This window comes from Montipora capricornis, chromosome 8 (assembly GCF_036669925.1).
Source record: "Montipora capricornis isolate CH-2021 chromosome 8, ASM3666992v2, whole genome shotgun sequence".
NCBI classification, from domain to species: Eukaryota; Metazoa; Cnidaria; class Anthozoa; order Scleractinia; family Acroporidae; genus Montipora; species Montipora capricornis.
The window spans coordinates 6,842,124-6,859,623 of NC_090890.1; the positions used below are offsets into that span (position 1 = coordinate 6,842,124).

General features: G+C 37.7%; 1 protein-coding gene across 3 annotated transcripts in view; it reads right to left on the minus strand.

The window, feature by feature from the left end:
* Positions 1-14,233: 14,233 nt before the first annotated feature.
* The window catches only part of LOC138059330 (3'-5' exoribonuclease HELZ2-like), a 349,076-nt gene continuing 345,809 nt past the window's right edge, over positions 14,234-17,500 (minus strand). For all 3 annotated transcript variants that reach the window (XM_068904900.1, XM_068904902.1, XM_068904901.1), the window contains 5 exons: positions 16,906-17,232; positions 16,399-16,635; positions 15,900-16,059; positions 15,431-15,598; positions 14,234-14,847 (listed from right to left, as the gene is read on the minus strand). In XM_068904900.1, the coding sequence (XP_068761001.1) occupies positions 14,747-14,847; positions 15,431-15,598; positions 15,900-16,059; positions 16,399-16,635; positions 16,906-17,232 (993 nt within the window). In that variant the 3' untranslated portion in view covers positions 14,234-14,746. The remainder of the gene's footprint in view (positions 14,848-15,430; positions 15,599-15,899; positions 16,060-16,398; positions 16,636-16,905; positions 17,233-17,500) is intronic.

Genomic DNA, 17,500 nt, shown 5'->3' on the forward strand with positions numbered 1-17,500 from the left:
GCTATGCAAATAGTCGCATGAAAAAAGACCTTTTAGAGGAGAAATAACATTTTTCGCAAAAGTGTCGAAAATGGCCATTTTTGGCAAAGTAGCAAAGGGGGACCAAAGGAAATTTTTCAAAAATGGCCGATTTTTTGGTCGAACTTCGGAAGGCTAAAAAAATAGGAAATACAAGTCGCCTGATGGCCTAATTAGTATGGATTGAAAGCTAAACTATCCTAGATTTGTGCTATGCAAAAAACCGCATGAAAAAAGACCTTTTAGAGGAGAAATAACATTTTTCGCAAAAGTGTCGAAAATGGCCATTTTTGGCAAAGTAGCAAAGGGGGGACCAAAGGAAATTTTTCAAAAATGGCCGATTTTTTGGTCGAACTTCGGAAGGCTAAAAAAATAGGAAATACAAGTCGCCTGATGGCCTAATTAGTATGGATTGAAAGCTAAACTATCCTAGATTTGTGCTATGCAAAAAACCGCATGAAAAAAGACCTTTTAGAGGAGAAATAACATTTTTCGCAAAAGTGTCGAAAATGGCCATTTTTGGCAAAGTAGCAAAGGGGGGACCAAAGGAAATTTTCAAAAATGGCCGATTTTTTGGTCGAACTTCGGAAGGCTAAAAAAATAGGAAATACAAGTCGCCTGATGGCCTAATTAGTATGGATTGAAAGCTAAACTATCCTAGATTTGTGCTATGCAAAAAACCGCATGAAAAAAGACCTTTTAGAGGAGAAATAACATTTTTCGCAAAAGTGTCGAAAATGGCCATTTTTGGCAAAGTAGCAAAGGGGGGACCAAAGGAAATTTTTCAAAAATGGCCGATTTTTTGGTCGAACTTCGGAAGGCTAAAAAAATAGGAAATACAAGTCGCCTGATGGCCTAATTAGTATGGATTGAAAGCTAAACTATCCTAGATTTGTGCTATGCAAAAAACCGCATGAAAAAAGACCTTTTAGAGGAGAAATAACATTTTTCGCAAAAGTGTCGAAAATGGCCATTTTTGGCAAAGTAGCAAAGGGGGGACCAAAGGAAATTTTTCAAAAATGGCCGATTTTTTGGTCGAACTTCGGAAGGCTAAAAAAATAGGAAATACAAGTCGCCTGATGGCCTAATTAGTATGGATTGAAAGCTAAACTATCCTAGATTTGTGCTATGCAAAAAACCGCATGAAAAAAGACCTTTTAGAGGAGAAATAACATTTTTCGCAAAAGTGTCGAAAATGGCCATTTTTGGCAAAGTAGCAAAGGGGGGACCAAAGGAAATTTTTCAAAAATGGCCGATTTTTTGGTCGAACTTCGGAAGGCTAAAAAAATAGGAAATACAAGTCGCCTGATGGCCTAATTAGTATGGATTGAAAGCTAAACTATCCTAGATTTGTGCTATGCAAAAAACCGCATGAAAAAAGACCTTTTAGAGGAGAAATAACATTTTTCGCAAAAGTGTCGAAAATGGCCATTTTTGGCAAAGTAGCAAAGGGGGGACCAAAGGAAATTTTTCAAAAATGGCCGATTTTTTGGTCGAACTTCGGAAGGCTAAAAAAATAGGAAATACAAGTCGCCTGATGGCCTAATTAGTATGGATTGAAAGCTAAACTATCCTAGATTTGTGCTATGCAAAAAACCGCATGAAAAAAGACCTTTTAGAGGAGAAATAACATTTTTCGCAAAAGTGTCGAAAATGGCCATTTTTGGCAAAGTAGCAAAGGGGGGACCAAAGGAAATTTTTCAAAAATGGCCGATTTTTTGGTCGAACTTCGGAAGGCTAAAAAAATAGGAAATACAAGTCGCCTGATGGCCTAATTAGTATGGATTGAAAGCTAAACTATCCTAGATTTGTGCTATGCAAAAAACCGCATGAAAAAAGACCTTTTAGAGGAGAAATAACATTTTTCGCAAAAGTGTCGAAAATGGCCATTTTTGGCAAAGTAGCAAAGGGGGGACCAAAGGAAATTTTCAAAAATGGCCGATTTTTTGGTCGAACTTCGGAAGGCTAAAAAAATAGGAAATACAAGTCGCCTGATGGCCTAATTAGTATGGATTGAAAGCTAAACTATCCTAGATTTGTGCTATGCAAAAAACCGCATGAAAAAAGACCTTTTAGAGGAGAAATAACATTTTTCGCAAAAGTGTCGAAAATGGCCATTTTTGGCAAAGTAGCAAAGGGGGGACCAAAGGAAATTTTTCAAAAATGGCCGATTTTTTGGTCGAACTTCGGAAGGCTAAAAAAATAGGAAATACAAGTCGCCTGATGGCCTAATTAGTATGGATTGAAAGCTAAACTATCCTAGATTTGTGCTATGCAAAAAACCGCATGAAAAAAGACCTTTTAGAGGAGAAATAACATTTTTCGCAAAAGTGTCGAAAATGGCCATTTTTGGCAAAGTAGCAAAGGGGGGACCAAAGGAAATTTTTCAAAAATGGCCGATTTTTTGGTCGAACTTCGGAAGGCTAAAAAAATAGGAAATACAAGTCGCCTGATGGCCTAATTAGTATGGATTGAAAGCTAAACTATCCTAGATTTGTGCTATGCAAAAAACCGCATGAAAAAAGACCTTTTAGAGGAGAAATAACATTTTTCGCAAAAGTGTCGAAAATGGCCATTTTTGGCAAAGTAGCAAAGGGGGGACCAAAGGAAATTTTTCAAAAATGGCCGATTTTTTGGTCGAACTTCGGAAGGCTAAAAAAATACTAAATACAAGTCGCCTGATGGCCTAATTAGTATGGATTGAAAGCTAAACTATCCTAGATTTGTGCTATGCAAAAAACCGCATGAAAAAAGACCTTTTAGAGGAGAAATAACATTTTTCGCAAAAGTGTCGAAAATGGCCATTTTTGGCAAAGTAGCAAAGGGGGGACCAAAGGAAATTTTTCAAAAATGGCCGATTTTTTGTCGAACTTCGGAAGGCTAAAAAAATAGGAAATACAAGTCGCCTGATGGCCTAATTAGTATGGATTGAAAGCTAAACTATCCTAGATTTGTGCTATGCAAAAAACCGCATGAAAAAAGACCTTTTAGAGGAGAAATAACATTTTTCGCAAAAGTGTCGAAAATGGCCATTTTTGGCAAAGTAGCAAAGGGGGACCAAAGGAAATTTTTCAAAAATGGCCGATTTTTTGGTCGAACTTCGGAAGGCTAAAAAAATAGGAAATACAAGTCGCCTGATGGCCTAATTAGTATGGATTGAAAGCTAAACTATCCTAGATTTGTGCTATGCAAAAAACCGCATGAAAAAAGACCTTTTAGAGGAGAAATAACATTTTTCGCAAAAGTGTCGAAAATGGCCATTTTTGGCAAAGTAGCAAAGGGGGGACCAAAGGGAATTTTTCAAAAATGGCCGATTTTTTGGTCGAACTTCGGAAGGCTAAAAAAATAGGAAATACAAGTCGCCTGATGGCCTAATTAGTATGGATTGAAAGCTAAACTATCCTAGATTTGTGCTATGCAAAAAACCGCATGAAAAAAGACCTTTTAGAGGAGAAATAACATTTTTCGCAAAAGTGTCGAAAATGGCCATTTTTGGCAAAGTAGCAAAGGGGGGACCAAAGGAAATTTTTCAAAAATGGCCGATTTTTTGGTCGAACTTCGGAAGGCTAAAAAAATAGGAAATACAAGTCGCCTGATGGCCTAATTAGTATGGATTGAAAGCTAAACTATCCTAGATTTGTGCTATGCAAAAAACCGCATGAAAAAAGACCTTTTAGAGGAGAAATAACATTTTTCGCAAAAGTGTCGAAAATGGCCATTTTTGGCAAAGTAGCAAAGGGGGGACCAAAGGAAATTTTTCAAAAATGGCCGATTTTTTGGTCGAACTTCGGAAGGCTAAAAAAATAGGAAATACAAGTCGCCTGATGGCCTAATTAGTATGGATTGAAAGCTAAACTATCCTAGATTTGTGCTATGCAAAAAACCGCATGAAAAAAGACCTTTTAGAGGAGAAATAACATTTTTCGCAAAAGTGTCGAAAATGGCCATTTTTGGCAAAGTAGCAAAGGGGGGACCAAAGGAAATGTTTCAAAAATGGCCGATTTTTTGGTCGAACTTCGGAAGGCTAAAAAAATAGGAAATACAAGTCGCCTGATGGCCTAATTAGTATGGATTGAAAGCTAAACTATCCTAGATTTGTGCTATGCAAAAAACCGCATGAAAAAAGACCTATTAGAGGAGAAATAACATTTTTCGCAAAAGTGTCGAAAATGGCCATTTTTGGCAAAGTAGCAAAGGGGGACCAAAGGAAATTTTTCAAAAATGGCCGATTTTTTGGTCGAACTTCGGAAGGCTAAAAAAATAGGAAATACAAGTCGCCTGATGGCCTAATTAGTATGGATTGAAAGCTAAACTATCCTAGATTTGTGCTATGCAAAAAACCGCATGAAAAAAGACCTTTTAGAGGAGAAATAACATTTTTCGCAAAAGTGTCGAAAATGGCCATTTTTGGCAAAGTAGCAAAGGGGGGACCAAAGGAAATTTTTCAAAAATGGCCGATTTTTTGGTCGAACTTCGGAAGGCTAAAAAAATAGGAAATACAAGTCGCCTGATGGCCTAATTAGTATGGATTGAAAGCTAAACTATCCTAGATTTGTGCTATGCAAAAAACCGCATGAAAAAAGACCTATTAGAGGAGAAATAACATTTTTCGCAAAAGTGTCGAAAATGGCCATTTTTGGCAAAGTAGCAAAGGGGGACCAAAGGAAATTTTCAAAAATGGCCGATTTTTTGGTCGAACTTCGGAAGGCTAAAAAAATAGGAAATACAAGTCGCCTGATGGCCTAATTAGTATGGATTGAAAGCTAAACTATCCTAGATTTGTGCTATGCAAAAAACCGCATGAAAAAAGACCTTTTAGAGGAGAAATAACATTTTTCGCAAAAGTGTCGAAAATGGCCATTTTTGGCAAAGTAGCAAAGGGGGACCAAAGGAAATTTTTCAAAAATGGCCGATTTTTTGGTCGAACTTCGGAAGGCTAAAAAAATAGGAAATACAAGTCGCCTGATGGCCTAATTAGTATGGATTGAAAGCTAAACTATCCTAGATTTGTGCTATGCAAAAAACCGCATGAAAAAAGACCTATTAGAGGAGAAATAACATTTTTCGCAAAAGTGTCGAAAATGGCCATTTTTGGCAAAGTAGCAAAGGGGGACCAAAGGAAATTTTTCAAAAATGGCCGATTTTTTGGTCGAACTTCGGAAGGCTAAAAAAATAGGAAATACAAGTCGCCTGATGGCCTAATTAGTATGGATTGAAAGCTAAACTATCCTAGATTTGTGCTATGCAAAAAACCGCATGAAAAAAGACCTATTAAAGGAGAAATAACATTTTTCGCAAAAGTGTCGAAAATGGCCATTTTTGGCAAAGTAGCAAAGGGGGGACCAAAGGAAATTTTTCAAAAATGGCCGATTTTTTGGTCGAACTTCGGAAGGCTAAAAAAATAGGAAATACAAGTCGCCTGATGGCCTAATTAGTATGGATTGAAAGCTAAACTATCCTAGATTTGTGCTATGCAAAAAACCGCATGAAAAAAGACCTATTAGAGGAGAAATAACATTTTTCGCAAAAGTGTCGAAAATGGCCATTTTTGGCAAAGTAGCAAAGGGGTACCAAAGGAAATTTTTCAAAAATGGCCGATTTTTTGGTCGAACTTCGGAAGGCTAAAAAAATAGGAAATACAAGTCGCCTGATGGCCTAATTAGTATGGATTGAAAGCTAAACTATCCTAGATTTGTGCTATGCAAAAAACCGCATGAAAAAAGACCTATTAGAGGAGAAATAACATTTTTCGCAAAAGTGTCGAAAATGGCCATTTTTGGCAAAGTAGCAAAGGGGGGACCAAAGAAACTTTTCAAAAATGGCCGATTTTTTGGTCGAACTTCGGAAGGCTAAAAAAATAGGAAATACAAGTCGCCTGATGGCCTAATTAGTATGGATTGAAAGCTAAACTATCCTAGATTTGTGCTATGCAAAAAACCGCATGAAAAAAGACCTATTAGAGGAGAAATAACATTTTTCGCAAAAGTGTCGAAAATGGCCATTTTTGGCAAAGTAGCAAAGGGGGACCAAAGGAAATTTTTCAAAAATGGCCGATTTTTTGGTCGAACTTCGGAAGGCTAAAAAAATAGGAAATACAAGTCGCCTGATGGCCTAATTAGTATGGATTGAAAGCTAAACTATCCTAGATTTGTGCTATGCAAAAAACCGCATGAAAAAAGACCTATTAGAGGAGAAATAACATTTTTCGCAAAAGTGTCGAAAATGGCCATTTTTGGCAAAGTAGCAAAGGGGGACCAAAGGAAATTTTTCAAAAATGGCCGATTTTTTGGTCGAACTTCGGAAGGCTAAAAAAATAGGAAATACAAGTCGCCTGATGGCCTAATTAGTATGGATTGAAAGCTAAACTATCCTAGATTTGTGCTATGCAAAAAACCGCATGAAAAAAGACCTATTAGAGGAGAAATAACATTTTTCGCAAAAGTGTCGAAAATGGCCATTTTTGGCAAAGTAGCAAAGGGGGACCAAAGGAAATTTTTCAAAAATGGCCGATTTTTTGGTCGAACTTCGGAAGGCTAAAAAAATAGGAAATACAAGTCGCCTGATGGCCTAATTAGTATGGATTGAAAGCTAAACTATCCTAGATTTGTGCTATGCAAAAAACCGCATGAAAAAAGACCTATTAGAGGAGAAATAACATTTTTCGCAAAAGTGTCGAAAATGGCCATTTTTGGCAAAGTAGCAAAGGGGGACCAAAGGAAATTTTTCAAAAATGGCCGATTTTTTGGTCGAACTTCGGAAGGCTAAAAAAATAGGAAATACAAGTCGCCTGATGGCCTAATTAGTATGGATTGAAAGCTAAACTATCCTAGATTTGTGCTATGCAAAAAACCGCATGAAAAAAGACCTATTAGAGGAGAAATAACATTTTTCGCAAAAGTGTCGAAAATGGCCATTTTTGGCAAAGTAGCAAAGGGGGACCAAAGGAAATTTTTCAAAAATGGCCGATTTTTTGGTCGAACTTCGGAAGGCTAAAAAAATAGGAAATACAAGTCGCCTGATGGCCTAATTAGTATGGATTGAAAGCTAAACTATCCTAGATTTGTGCTATGCAAAAAACCGCATGAAAAAAGACCTATTAGAGGAGAAATAACATTTTTCGCAAAAGTGTCGAAAATGGCCATTTTTGGCAAAGTAGCAAAGGGGGGACCAAAGGAAATTTTTCAAAAATGGCCGATTTTTTGGTCGAACTTCGGAAGGCTAAAAAAATAGGAAATACAAGTCGCCTGATGGCCTAATTAGTATGGATTGAAAGCTAAACTATCCTAGATTTGTGCTATGCAAAAAACCGCATGAAAAAAGACCTATTAAAGGAGAAATAACATTTTTCGCAAAAGTGTCGAAAATGGCCATTTTTGGCAAAGTAGCAAAGGGGGGACCAAAGGAAATTTTTCAAAAATGGCCGATTTTTTGGTCGAACTTCGGAAGGCTAAAAAAATAGGAAATACAAGTCGCCTGATGGCCTAATTAGTATGGATTGAAAGCTAAACTATCCTAGATTTGTGCTATGCAAAAAACCGCATGAAAAAAGACCTATTAAAGGAGAAATAACATTTTTCGCAAAAGTGTCGAAAATGGCCATTTTTGGCAAAGTAGCAAAGGGGGGACCAAAGGAAATTTTTCAAAAATGGCCGATTTTTTGGTCGAACTTCGGAAGGCTAAAAAAATAGGAAATACAAGTCGCCTGATGGCCTAATTAGTATGGATTGAAAGCTAAACTATCCTAGATTTGTGCTATGCAAAAAACCGCATGAAAAAAGACCTATTAGAGGAGAAATAACATTTTTCGCAAAAGTGTCGAAAATGGCCATTTTTGGCAAAGTAGCAAAGGGGTACCAAAGGAAATTTTTCAAAAATGGCCGATTTTTTGGTCGAACTTCGGAAGGCTAAAAAAATAGGAAATACAAGTCGCCTGATGGCCTAATTAGTATGGATTGAAAGCTAAACTATCCTAGATTTGTGCTATGCAAAAAACCGCATGAAAAAAGACCTATTAAAGGAGAAATAACATTTTTCGCAAAAGTGTCGAAAATGGCCATTTTTGGCAAAGTAGCAAAGGGGGGACCAAAGGAAATTTTTCAAAAATGGCCGATTTTTTGGTCGAACTTCGGAAGGCTAAAAAAATAGGAAATACAAGTCGCCTGATGGCCTAATTAGTATGGATTGAAAGCTAAACTATCCTAGATTTGTGCTATGCAAAAAACCGCATGAAAAAAGACCTATTAAAGGAGAAATAACATTTTTCGCAAAAGTGTCGAAAATGGCCATTTTTGGCAAAGTAGCAAAGGGGGGACCAAAGGAAATTTTTCAAAAATGGCCGATTTTTTGGTCGAACTTCGGAAGGCTAAAAAAATAGGAAATACAAGTCGCCTGATGGCCTAATTAGTATGGATTGAAAGCTAAACTATCCTAGATTTGTGCTATGCAAAAAACCGCATGAAAAAAGACCTATTAGAGGAGAAATAACATTTTTCGCAAAAGTGTCGAAAATGGCCATTTTTGGCAAAGTAGCAAAGGGGGGACCAAAGGAAATTTTTCAAAAATGGCCGATTTTTTGGTCGAACTTCGGAAGGCTAAAAAAATAGGAAATACAAGTCGCCTGATGGCCTAATTAGTATGGATTGAAAGCTAAACTATCCTAGATTTGTGCTATGCAAAAAACCGCATGAAAAAAGACCTATTAGAGGAGAAATAACATTTTTCGCAAAAGTGTCGAAAATGGCCATTTTTGGCAAAGTAGCAAAGGGGGACCAAAGGAAATTTTTCAAAAATGGCCGATTTTTTGGTCGAACTTCGGAAGGCTAAAAAAATAGGAAATACAAGTCGCCTGATGGCCTAATTAGTATGGATTGAAAGCTAAACTATCCTAGATTTGTGCTATGCAAAAAACCGCATGAAAAAAGACCTATTAAAGGAGAAATAACATTTTTCGCAAAAGTGTCGAAAATGGCCATTTTTGGCAAAGTAGCAAAGGGGGGACCAAAGGAAATTTTTCAAAAATGGCCGATTTTTTGGTCGAACTTCGGAAGGCTAAAAAAATAGGAAATACAAGTCGCCTGATGGCCTAATTAGTATGGATTGAAAGCTAAACTATCCTAGATTTGTGCTATGCAAAAAACCGCATGAAAAAAGACCTATTAAAGGAGAAATAACATTTTTCGCAAAAGTGTCGAAAATGGCCATTTTTGGCAAAGTAGCAAAGGGGGGACCAAAGGAAATTTTTCAAAAATGGCCGATTTTTTGGTCGAACTTCGGAAGGCTAAAAAAATAGGAAATACAAGTCGCCTGATGGCCTAATTAGTATGGATTGAAAGCTAAACTATCCTAGATTTGTGCTATGCAAAAAACCGCATGAAAAAAGACCTATTAAAGGAGAAATAACATTTTTCGCAAAAGTGTCGAAAATGGCCATTTTTGGCAAAGTAGCAAAGGGGGGACCAAAGGAAATTTTTCAAAAATGGCCGATTTTTTGGTCGAACTTCGGAAGGCTAAAAAAATAGGAAATACAAGTCGCCTGATGGCCTAATTAGTATGGATTGAAAGCTAAACTATCCTAGATTTGTGCTATGCAAAAAACCGCATGAAAAAAGACCTATTAAAGGAGAAATAACATTTTTCGCAAAAGTGTCGAAAATGGCCATTTTTGGCAAAGTAGCAAAGGGGGGACCAAAGGAAATTTTTCAAAAATGGCCGATTTTTTGGTCGAACTTCGGAAGGCTAAAAAAATAGGAAATACAAGTCGCCTGATGGCCTAATTAGTATGGATTGAAAGCTAAACTATCCTAGATTTGTGCTATGCAAAAAACCGCATGAAAAAAGACCTATTAGAGGAGAAATAACATTTTTCGCAAAAGTGTCGAAAATGGCCATTTTTGGCAAAGTAGCAAAGGGGGACCAAAGGAAATTTTTCAAAAATGGCCGATTTTTTGGTCGAACTTCGGAAGGCTAAAAAAATAGGAAATACAAGTCGCCTGATGGCCTAATTAGTATGGATTGAAAGCTAAACTATCCTAGATTTGTGCTATGCAAAAAACCGCATGAAAAAAGACCTATTAAAGGAGAAATAACATTTTTCGCAAAAGTGTCGAAAATGGCCATTTTTGGCAAAGTAGCAAAGGGGGGACCAAAGGAAATTTTTCAAAAATGGCCGATTTTTTGGTCGAACTTCGGAAGGCTAAAAAAATAGGAAATACAAGTCGCCTGATGGCCTAATTAGTATGGATTGAAAGCTAAACTATCCTAGATTTGTGCTATGCAAAAAACCGCATGAAAAAAGACCTATTAAAGGAGAAATAACATTTTTCGCAAAAGTGTCGAAAATGGCCATTTTTGGCAAAGTAGCAAAGGGGGGACCAAAGGAAATTTTTCAAAAATGGCCGATTTTTTGGTCGAACTTCGGAAGGCTAAAAAAATAGGAAATACAAGTCGCCTGATGGCCTAATTAGTATGGATTGAAAGCTAAACTATCCTAGATTTGTGCTATGCAAAAAACCGCATGAAAAAAGACCTATTAAAGGAGAAATAACATTTTTCGCAAAAGTGTCGAAAATGGCCATTTTTGGCAAAGTAGCAAAGGGGGGACCAAAGGAAATTTTTCAAAAATGGCCGATTTTTTGGTCGAACTTCGGAAGGCTAAAAAAATAGGAAATACAAGTCGCCTGATGGCCTAATTAGTATGGATTGAAAGCTAAACTATCCTAGATTTGTGCTATGCAAAAAACCGCATGAAAAAAGACCTATTAAAGGAGAAATAACATTTTTCGCAAAAGTGTCGAAAATGGCCATTTTTGGCAAAGTAGCAAAGGGGGGACCAAAGGAAATTTTTCAAAAATGGCCGATTTTTTGGTCGAACTTCGGAAGGCTAAAAAAATAGGAAATACAAGTCGCCTGATGGCCTAATTAGTATGGATTGAAAGCTAAACTATCCTAGATTTGTGCTATGCAAAAAACCGCATGAAAAAAGACCTATTAGAGGAGAAATAACATTTTTCGCAAAAGTGTCGAAAATGGCCATTTTTGGCAAAGTAGCAAAGGGGTACCAAAGGAAATTTTTCAAAAATGGCCGATTTTTTGGTCGAACTTCGGAAGGCTAAAAAAATAGGAAATACAAGTCGCCTGATGGCCTAATTAGTATGGATTGAAAGCTAAACTATCCTAGATTTGTGCTATGCAAAAAACCGCATGAAAAAAGACCTATTAGAGGAGAAATAACATTTTTCGCAAAAGTGTCGAAAATGGCCATTTTTGGCAAAGTAGCAAAGGGGGGACCAAAGGAAATTTTTCAAAAATGGCCGATTTTTTGGTCGAACTTCGGAAGGCTAAAAAAATAGGAAATACAAGTCGCCTGATGGCCTAATTAGTATGGATTGAAAGCTAAACTATCCTAGATTTGTGCTATGCAAAAAACCGCATGAAAAAAGACCTATTAAAGGAGAAATAACATTTTTCGCAAAAGTGTCGAAAATGGCCATTTTTGGCAAAGTAGCAAAGGGGGACCAAAGGAAATTTTTCAAAAATGGCCGATTTTTTGGTCGAACTTCGGAAGGCTAAAAAAATAGGAAATACAAGTCGCCTGATGGCCTAATTAGTATGGATTGAAAGCTAAACTATCCTAGATTTGTGCTATGCAAAAAACCGCATGAAAAAAGACCTATTAGAGGAGAAATAACATTTTTCGCAAAAGTGTCGAAAATGGCCATTTTTGGCAAAGTAGCAAAGGGGGGACCAAAGGAAATTTTTCAAAAATGGCCGATTTTTTGGTCGAACTTCGGAAGGCTAAAAAAATAGGAAATACAAGTCGCCTGATGGCCTAATTAGTATGGATTGAAAGCTAAACTATCCTAGATTTGTGCTATGCAAAAAACCGCATGAAAAAAGACCTATTAAAGGAGAAATAACATTTTTCGCAAAAGTGTCGAAAATGGCCATTTTTGGCAAAGTAGCAAAGGGGGGACCAAAGGAAATTTTTCAAAAATGGCCGATTTTTTGGTCGAACTTCGGAAGGCTAAAAAAATAGGAAATACAAGTCGCCTGATGGCCTAATTAGTATGGATTGAAAGCTAAACTATCCTAGATTTGTGCTATGCAAAAAACCGCATGAAAAAAGACCTATTAAAGGAGAAATAACATTTTTCGCAAAAGTGTCGAAAATGGCCATTTTTGGCAAAGTAGCAAAGGGGGGACCAAAGGAAATTTTTCAAAAATGGCCGATTTTTTGGTCGAACTTCGGAAGGCTAAAAAATAGGAAATACAAGTCGCCTGATGGCCTAATTAGTATGGATTGAAAGCTAAACTATCCTAGATTTGTGCTATGCAAAAAACCGCATGAAAAAAGACCTATTAAAGGAGAAATAACATTTTTCGCAAAAGTGTCGAAAATGGCCATTTTTGGCAAAGTAGCAAAGGGGGGACCAAAGGAAATTTTTCAAAAATGGCCGATTTTTTGGTCGAACTTCGGAAGGCTAAAAAAATAGGAAATACAAGTCGCCTGATGGCCTAATTAGTATGGATTGAAAGCTAAACTATCCTAGATTTGTGCTATGCAAAAAACCGCATGAAAAAAGACCTATTAAAGGAGAAATAACATTTTTCGCAAAAGTGTCGAAAATGGCCATTTTTGGCAAAGTAGCAAAGGGGGGACCAAAGGAAATTTTTCAAAAATGGCCGATTTTTTGGTCGAACTTCGGAAGGCTAAAAAAATAGGAAATACAAGTCGCCTGATGGCCTAATTAGTATGGATTGAAAGCTAAACTATCCTAGATTTGTGCTATGCAAAAAACCGCATGAAAAAAGACCTATTAAAGGAGAAATAACATTTTTCGCAAAAGTGTCGAAAATGGCCATTTTTGGCAAAGTAGCAAAGGGGGGACCAAAGGAAATTTTTCAAAAATGGCCGATTTTTTGGTCGAACTTCGGAAGGCTAAAAAAATAGGAAATACAAGTCGCCTGATGGCCTAATTAGTATGGATTGAAAGCTAAACTATCCTAGATTTGTGCTATGCAAAAAACCGCATGAAAAAAGACCTATTAAAGGAGAAATAACATTTTTCGCAAAAGTGTCGAAAATGGCCATTTTTGGCAAAGTAGCAAAGGGGGGACCAAAGGAAATTTTTCAAAAATGGCCGATTTTTTGGTCGAACTTCGGAAGGCTAAAAAAATAGGAAATACAAGTCGCCTGATGGCCTAATTAGTATGGATTGAAAGCTAAACTATCCTAGATTTGTGCTATGCAAAAAACCGCATGAAAAAAGACCTATTAAAGGAGAAATAACATTTTTCGCAAAAGTGTCGAAAATGGCCATTTTTGGCAAAGTAGCAAAGGGGGGACCAAAGGAAATTTTTCAAAAATGGCCGATTTTTTGGTCGAACTTCGGAAGGCTAAAAAAATAGGAAATACAAGTCGCCTGATGGCCTAATTAGTATGGATTGAAAGCTAAACTATCCTAGATTTGTGCTATGCAAAAAACCGCATGAAAAAAGACCTATTAAAGGAGAAATAACATTTTTCGCAAAAGTGTCGAAAATGGCCATTTTTGGCAAAGTAGCAAAGGGGGGACCAAAGGAAATTTTTCAAAAATGGCCGATTTTTTGGTCGAACTTCGGAAGGCTAAAAAAATAGGAAATACAAGTCGCCTGATGGCCTAATTAGTATGGATTGAAAGCTAAACTATCCTAGATTTGTGCTATGCAAAAAACCGCATGAAAAAAGACCTATTAAAGGAGAAATAACATTTTTCGCAAAAGTGTCGAAAATGGCCATTTTTGGCAAAGTAGCAAAGGGGGGACCAAAGGAAATTTTTCAAAAATGGCCGATTTTTTGGTCGAACTTCGGAAGGCTAAAAAAATAGGAAATACAAGTCGCCTGATGGCCTAATTAGTATGGATTGAAAGCTAAACTATCCTAGATTTGTGCTATGCAAAAAACCGCATGAAAAAAGACCTATTAGAGGAGAAATAACATTTTTAGCAAAAGTGTCGAAAATGGCCATTTTCGGCAAAGTAGCAAAGGGGGGACAAAAGGAAGCGACATTTTTGCGACATTTTGTTGCGTGACGACACTAAAAACGGCTGCGGGGGAGACTATACAAAACAAGGTATAATTCGGTATTTTAAAAGGAAAAATATCGTTCATAGATATCTAATCCGGGTTTCCTCAAACCAAGCGCTACCACTCCTGGAAGTAAACTAACAATAGGCATTAATATAAAAAAAAATTAAGAAAATTTATTAGCATTATCATCCCAATTTAAATCTACAACTGCGACATTTTACAACGAAATCATTAAACTTGAACTAAACATAACCCTTATAGGGCAACCAACACCCGTAAAATTTGAATGGAGAATGGTCTAAAAAGGTGAAAACTAAAATAATCTTATTTGAGTTTCTCACTGGTTTTGTTTTTTTGCTTTTCTTTTTCTCACGCTAAGGAAAAAAAATCAAACAGAAATTTAAAAGGTCTGTATTGCAAAACTTTCTACGACAGTCAATCAAGCCTATGTTGACGACATTATTGTATTCGAAGGACCATTTACTCCTTGGAATTTACCAATTTACATACATAAAGAAAAAGCCTTTGCTCAAAAATTCAAAAACACGGATTTAAAAAGATGAAAATTCTCCATAATACCAGACCTTGGTTCTGTAAACATGGGATCAAAGTACAAAATAATTTTTTTAAAAAGCAGGAGATCCATAAAAATCATCCAGTTTACGACCAAGGCCAATTTTCCTCCACAAGGCAATGATTTTCTTCATAATGCTGTAACAAGTCTGCCCACATTTTATCCATTCCAAGAAGATGCTTGTTTCCTAAGTCGAAAAGAAACCACCTGTGTCAAACAGTGCTCTTTGCATAATCGTTACCACATTTGGCTTTAAGTTTGATTTTTCAGCTGAGATTCTCTTTCAGTATAAACTGATGTACACTTTAAATTTTAGCAGATCCCCAGGTTTCTAAACTGTGAGCGGATCTGTGTATGTGCGCAGTTAACATTTTGAAACGATGTGCCTTTGTCAGCCAAATGAATACCCCCACCCATGCACCTCAGGGATCGCTGGGGTCGAGGTCTAGTTCCGTCAACGTGTTTCCCTTCGGCAAGAAACTCCACACTGTCTCTCTCGACCCAGGTGTACAAATGGGCACCGGCTGCTGCTGAGGGTAACCCTGCGATGGACTATCATCCCGTACAGGGGGGAGTAGAAATATCCTCAGTAGCTTCACGCTATAAGCTCCGGCCGTTGGCGTCCTAGCGGCTCGTGTGCGATTAGTCAAATATTTAAAAAAAGTATGTGAGACGAAAGTTTGGAATTCGAATTTGACCGTTTTTGATCCCCAGAAACCTTGGTTGTTACGGAGAGCAGAATGCAACATTGTTGGATCTTTTCCGCTTACCAATAATACAAAGCCCTTTGCGTGCACGCGTAAGTGCCACGTTCATTTGATGTTCATCCGTCAAAAATCCCAGGTGTTCCTGGAGCCAGCTTTGAGTCGGTTCTAGATCGATTTCGTCTTTCTTCATTGATCGAACTAGAGAGATTATGACGTAATCCCATTCCCTTCCTGAAAAACGAATAGGACACAATTACTTGTGGTCTTACGGCACGAGAGTATATCGCTGGGTGGGAAATGTTGCTCATGTTCACATTGCATTGACTCATATTGTAACAGCGATGTAAACTAAAGGGATCCACATCAAATAGCGACAGTTGCGGCTGAACACGACAGAAAGGAGTTGTTAATATTTCCGTCAACTTTAAGCTCTTGTTTTGAGGGTCGTGGTGCTTTCGCTTCCACTCGACTGGAAGAACAATTGGTCTGTTGTTGTAACTTCGTAGAAATATGATCGTTCAATATACCTTACCTTGACTCTTTGTTACAGTGGTGACTGATATTTCTTTATAGGCTCCCTTCAGTCGCTCGCTTATTTTACTTCGCTGTTCTCTGTATGGTGACAGTATGACCACCTCTGACATGCGCAATTGTGGCCTGTACTGATTCACAATGTGTTTGGCTACGAAAACCTGAAACATATACAAAACGGTCAAATTGGAAGGCTTAGGATTTTTGTCATTTTGACTGATATAGTTTTTCAGGACAAATGAATGAATAATTGCTTGAATGATTGAATGAATAAAATATTAATATAAGCCTTATTGATTGAGTCCCTGAAAAGACGAACGAATATTGGATGCGGAAACACGGCACCAAAAGCTGTCTTTGGTAGAGCTAGTCTTATCCTCCCATGATCACCTGTTTGCTCACGAACAAAAAGAAGTGAATAAACAGAGCCTCAATCTTGCAACCAACCAACTCCACAACTCACAAGGCACAATCAATGTTAAAGTTTCCCTTCAGCCTACCGCTTTTTGAACTTCCTTCATGTTCCATTTGGATTCTTCGTTGCTCTCTGAGGTTGCTATGGGCGAGGATTCTTCCTGTCCTTCTACGTGGCAGAATACAATAGGAATATCACGTTGCTGGCGAATCATCGCGGGCCAAAAAGTGATCGGGCTGGGATCACGTGCTTTTACCACGTGAGCAGTTTGAAGTTCCCCATCGTAGAATTGCTTGGACGGAAATTTGCAAATACCTATGTGCTAAAACAACAAGACAGAACATAATGCCAAGCTCCTTGTCTTAGCATGATTAGGATCCTACAGCCTGAAATGGGCCGGAAGGTTATAGAAACCTTTGACCCCACCCCACAGCCATTTTAGGTTAAGCCCACCGCTCGACTCAATCTTGTTGACCTTTTCCTTTTAAGTAAGGAACATTGGTGGAATTCAGCGACCGATAGAGGCCGGAGAAGGGTTTTTTTATTGTTTATGAATGGAAGGGGGTAACTGGTCTTGAAACACCTTTCTTACCATCCTGTACTGCAGCTTTAGCATCATTGCTCGTTTTGAATGCCTCTCAAACATGGACACACTCAAACCAAGTGTTTTTGCCACGTGATCCTGAATGACTGGCTGCAGTTGTTTGTGATCACCAATGAGAACCACTTGTCGGGCCCCTGAGCACGTGATGGGAACAAGAGATTCAGGCTCCATGCACATGCCACATTCATCCACAATGCACTCCTGGATATTGTCACACGAGGATATTATCCTTGGACTACCAGCTGTTACACATGTGCAAAGTATAATCAGCGCGCCAGAGTTCTCAAGAGCCCATCGCTCTGCTTGTGTGATTAGCTGTATGGGAGTTAAAATAAGCAGACGTTTACCAGTTAAATTCAATAGACCTTTTTGCAGATACGGCGGCCATTTTTTTTGGTTTATTTTTTCATAGTAAAAAATTGCATTTTAGTTTTAAAAATTCCCTATCCCGTGGAAAGCGACACGAAAACACTTTTACCAGAGCAGACTCACTGTTGTGAACTCAAGCCCTTTCGTAAAAGATGTTGATGCGCCATCACAGCAGTGTTGTTATAAAACTGGTTTTCCATTGCATTTATAACAT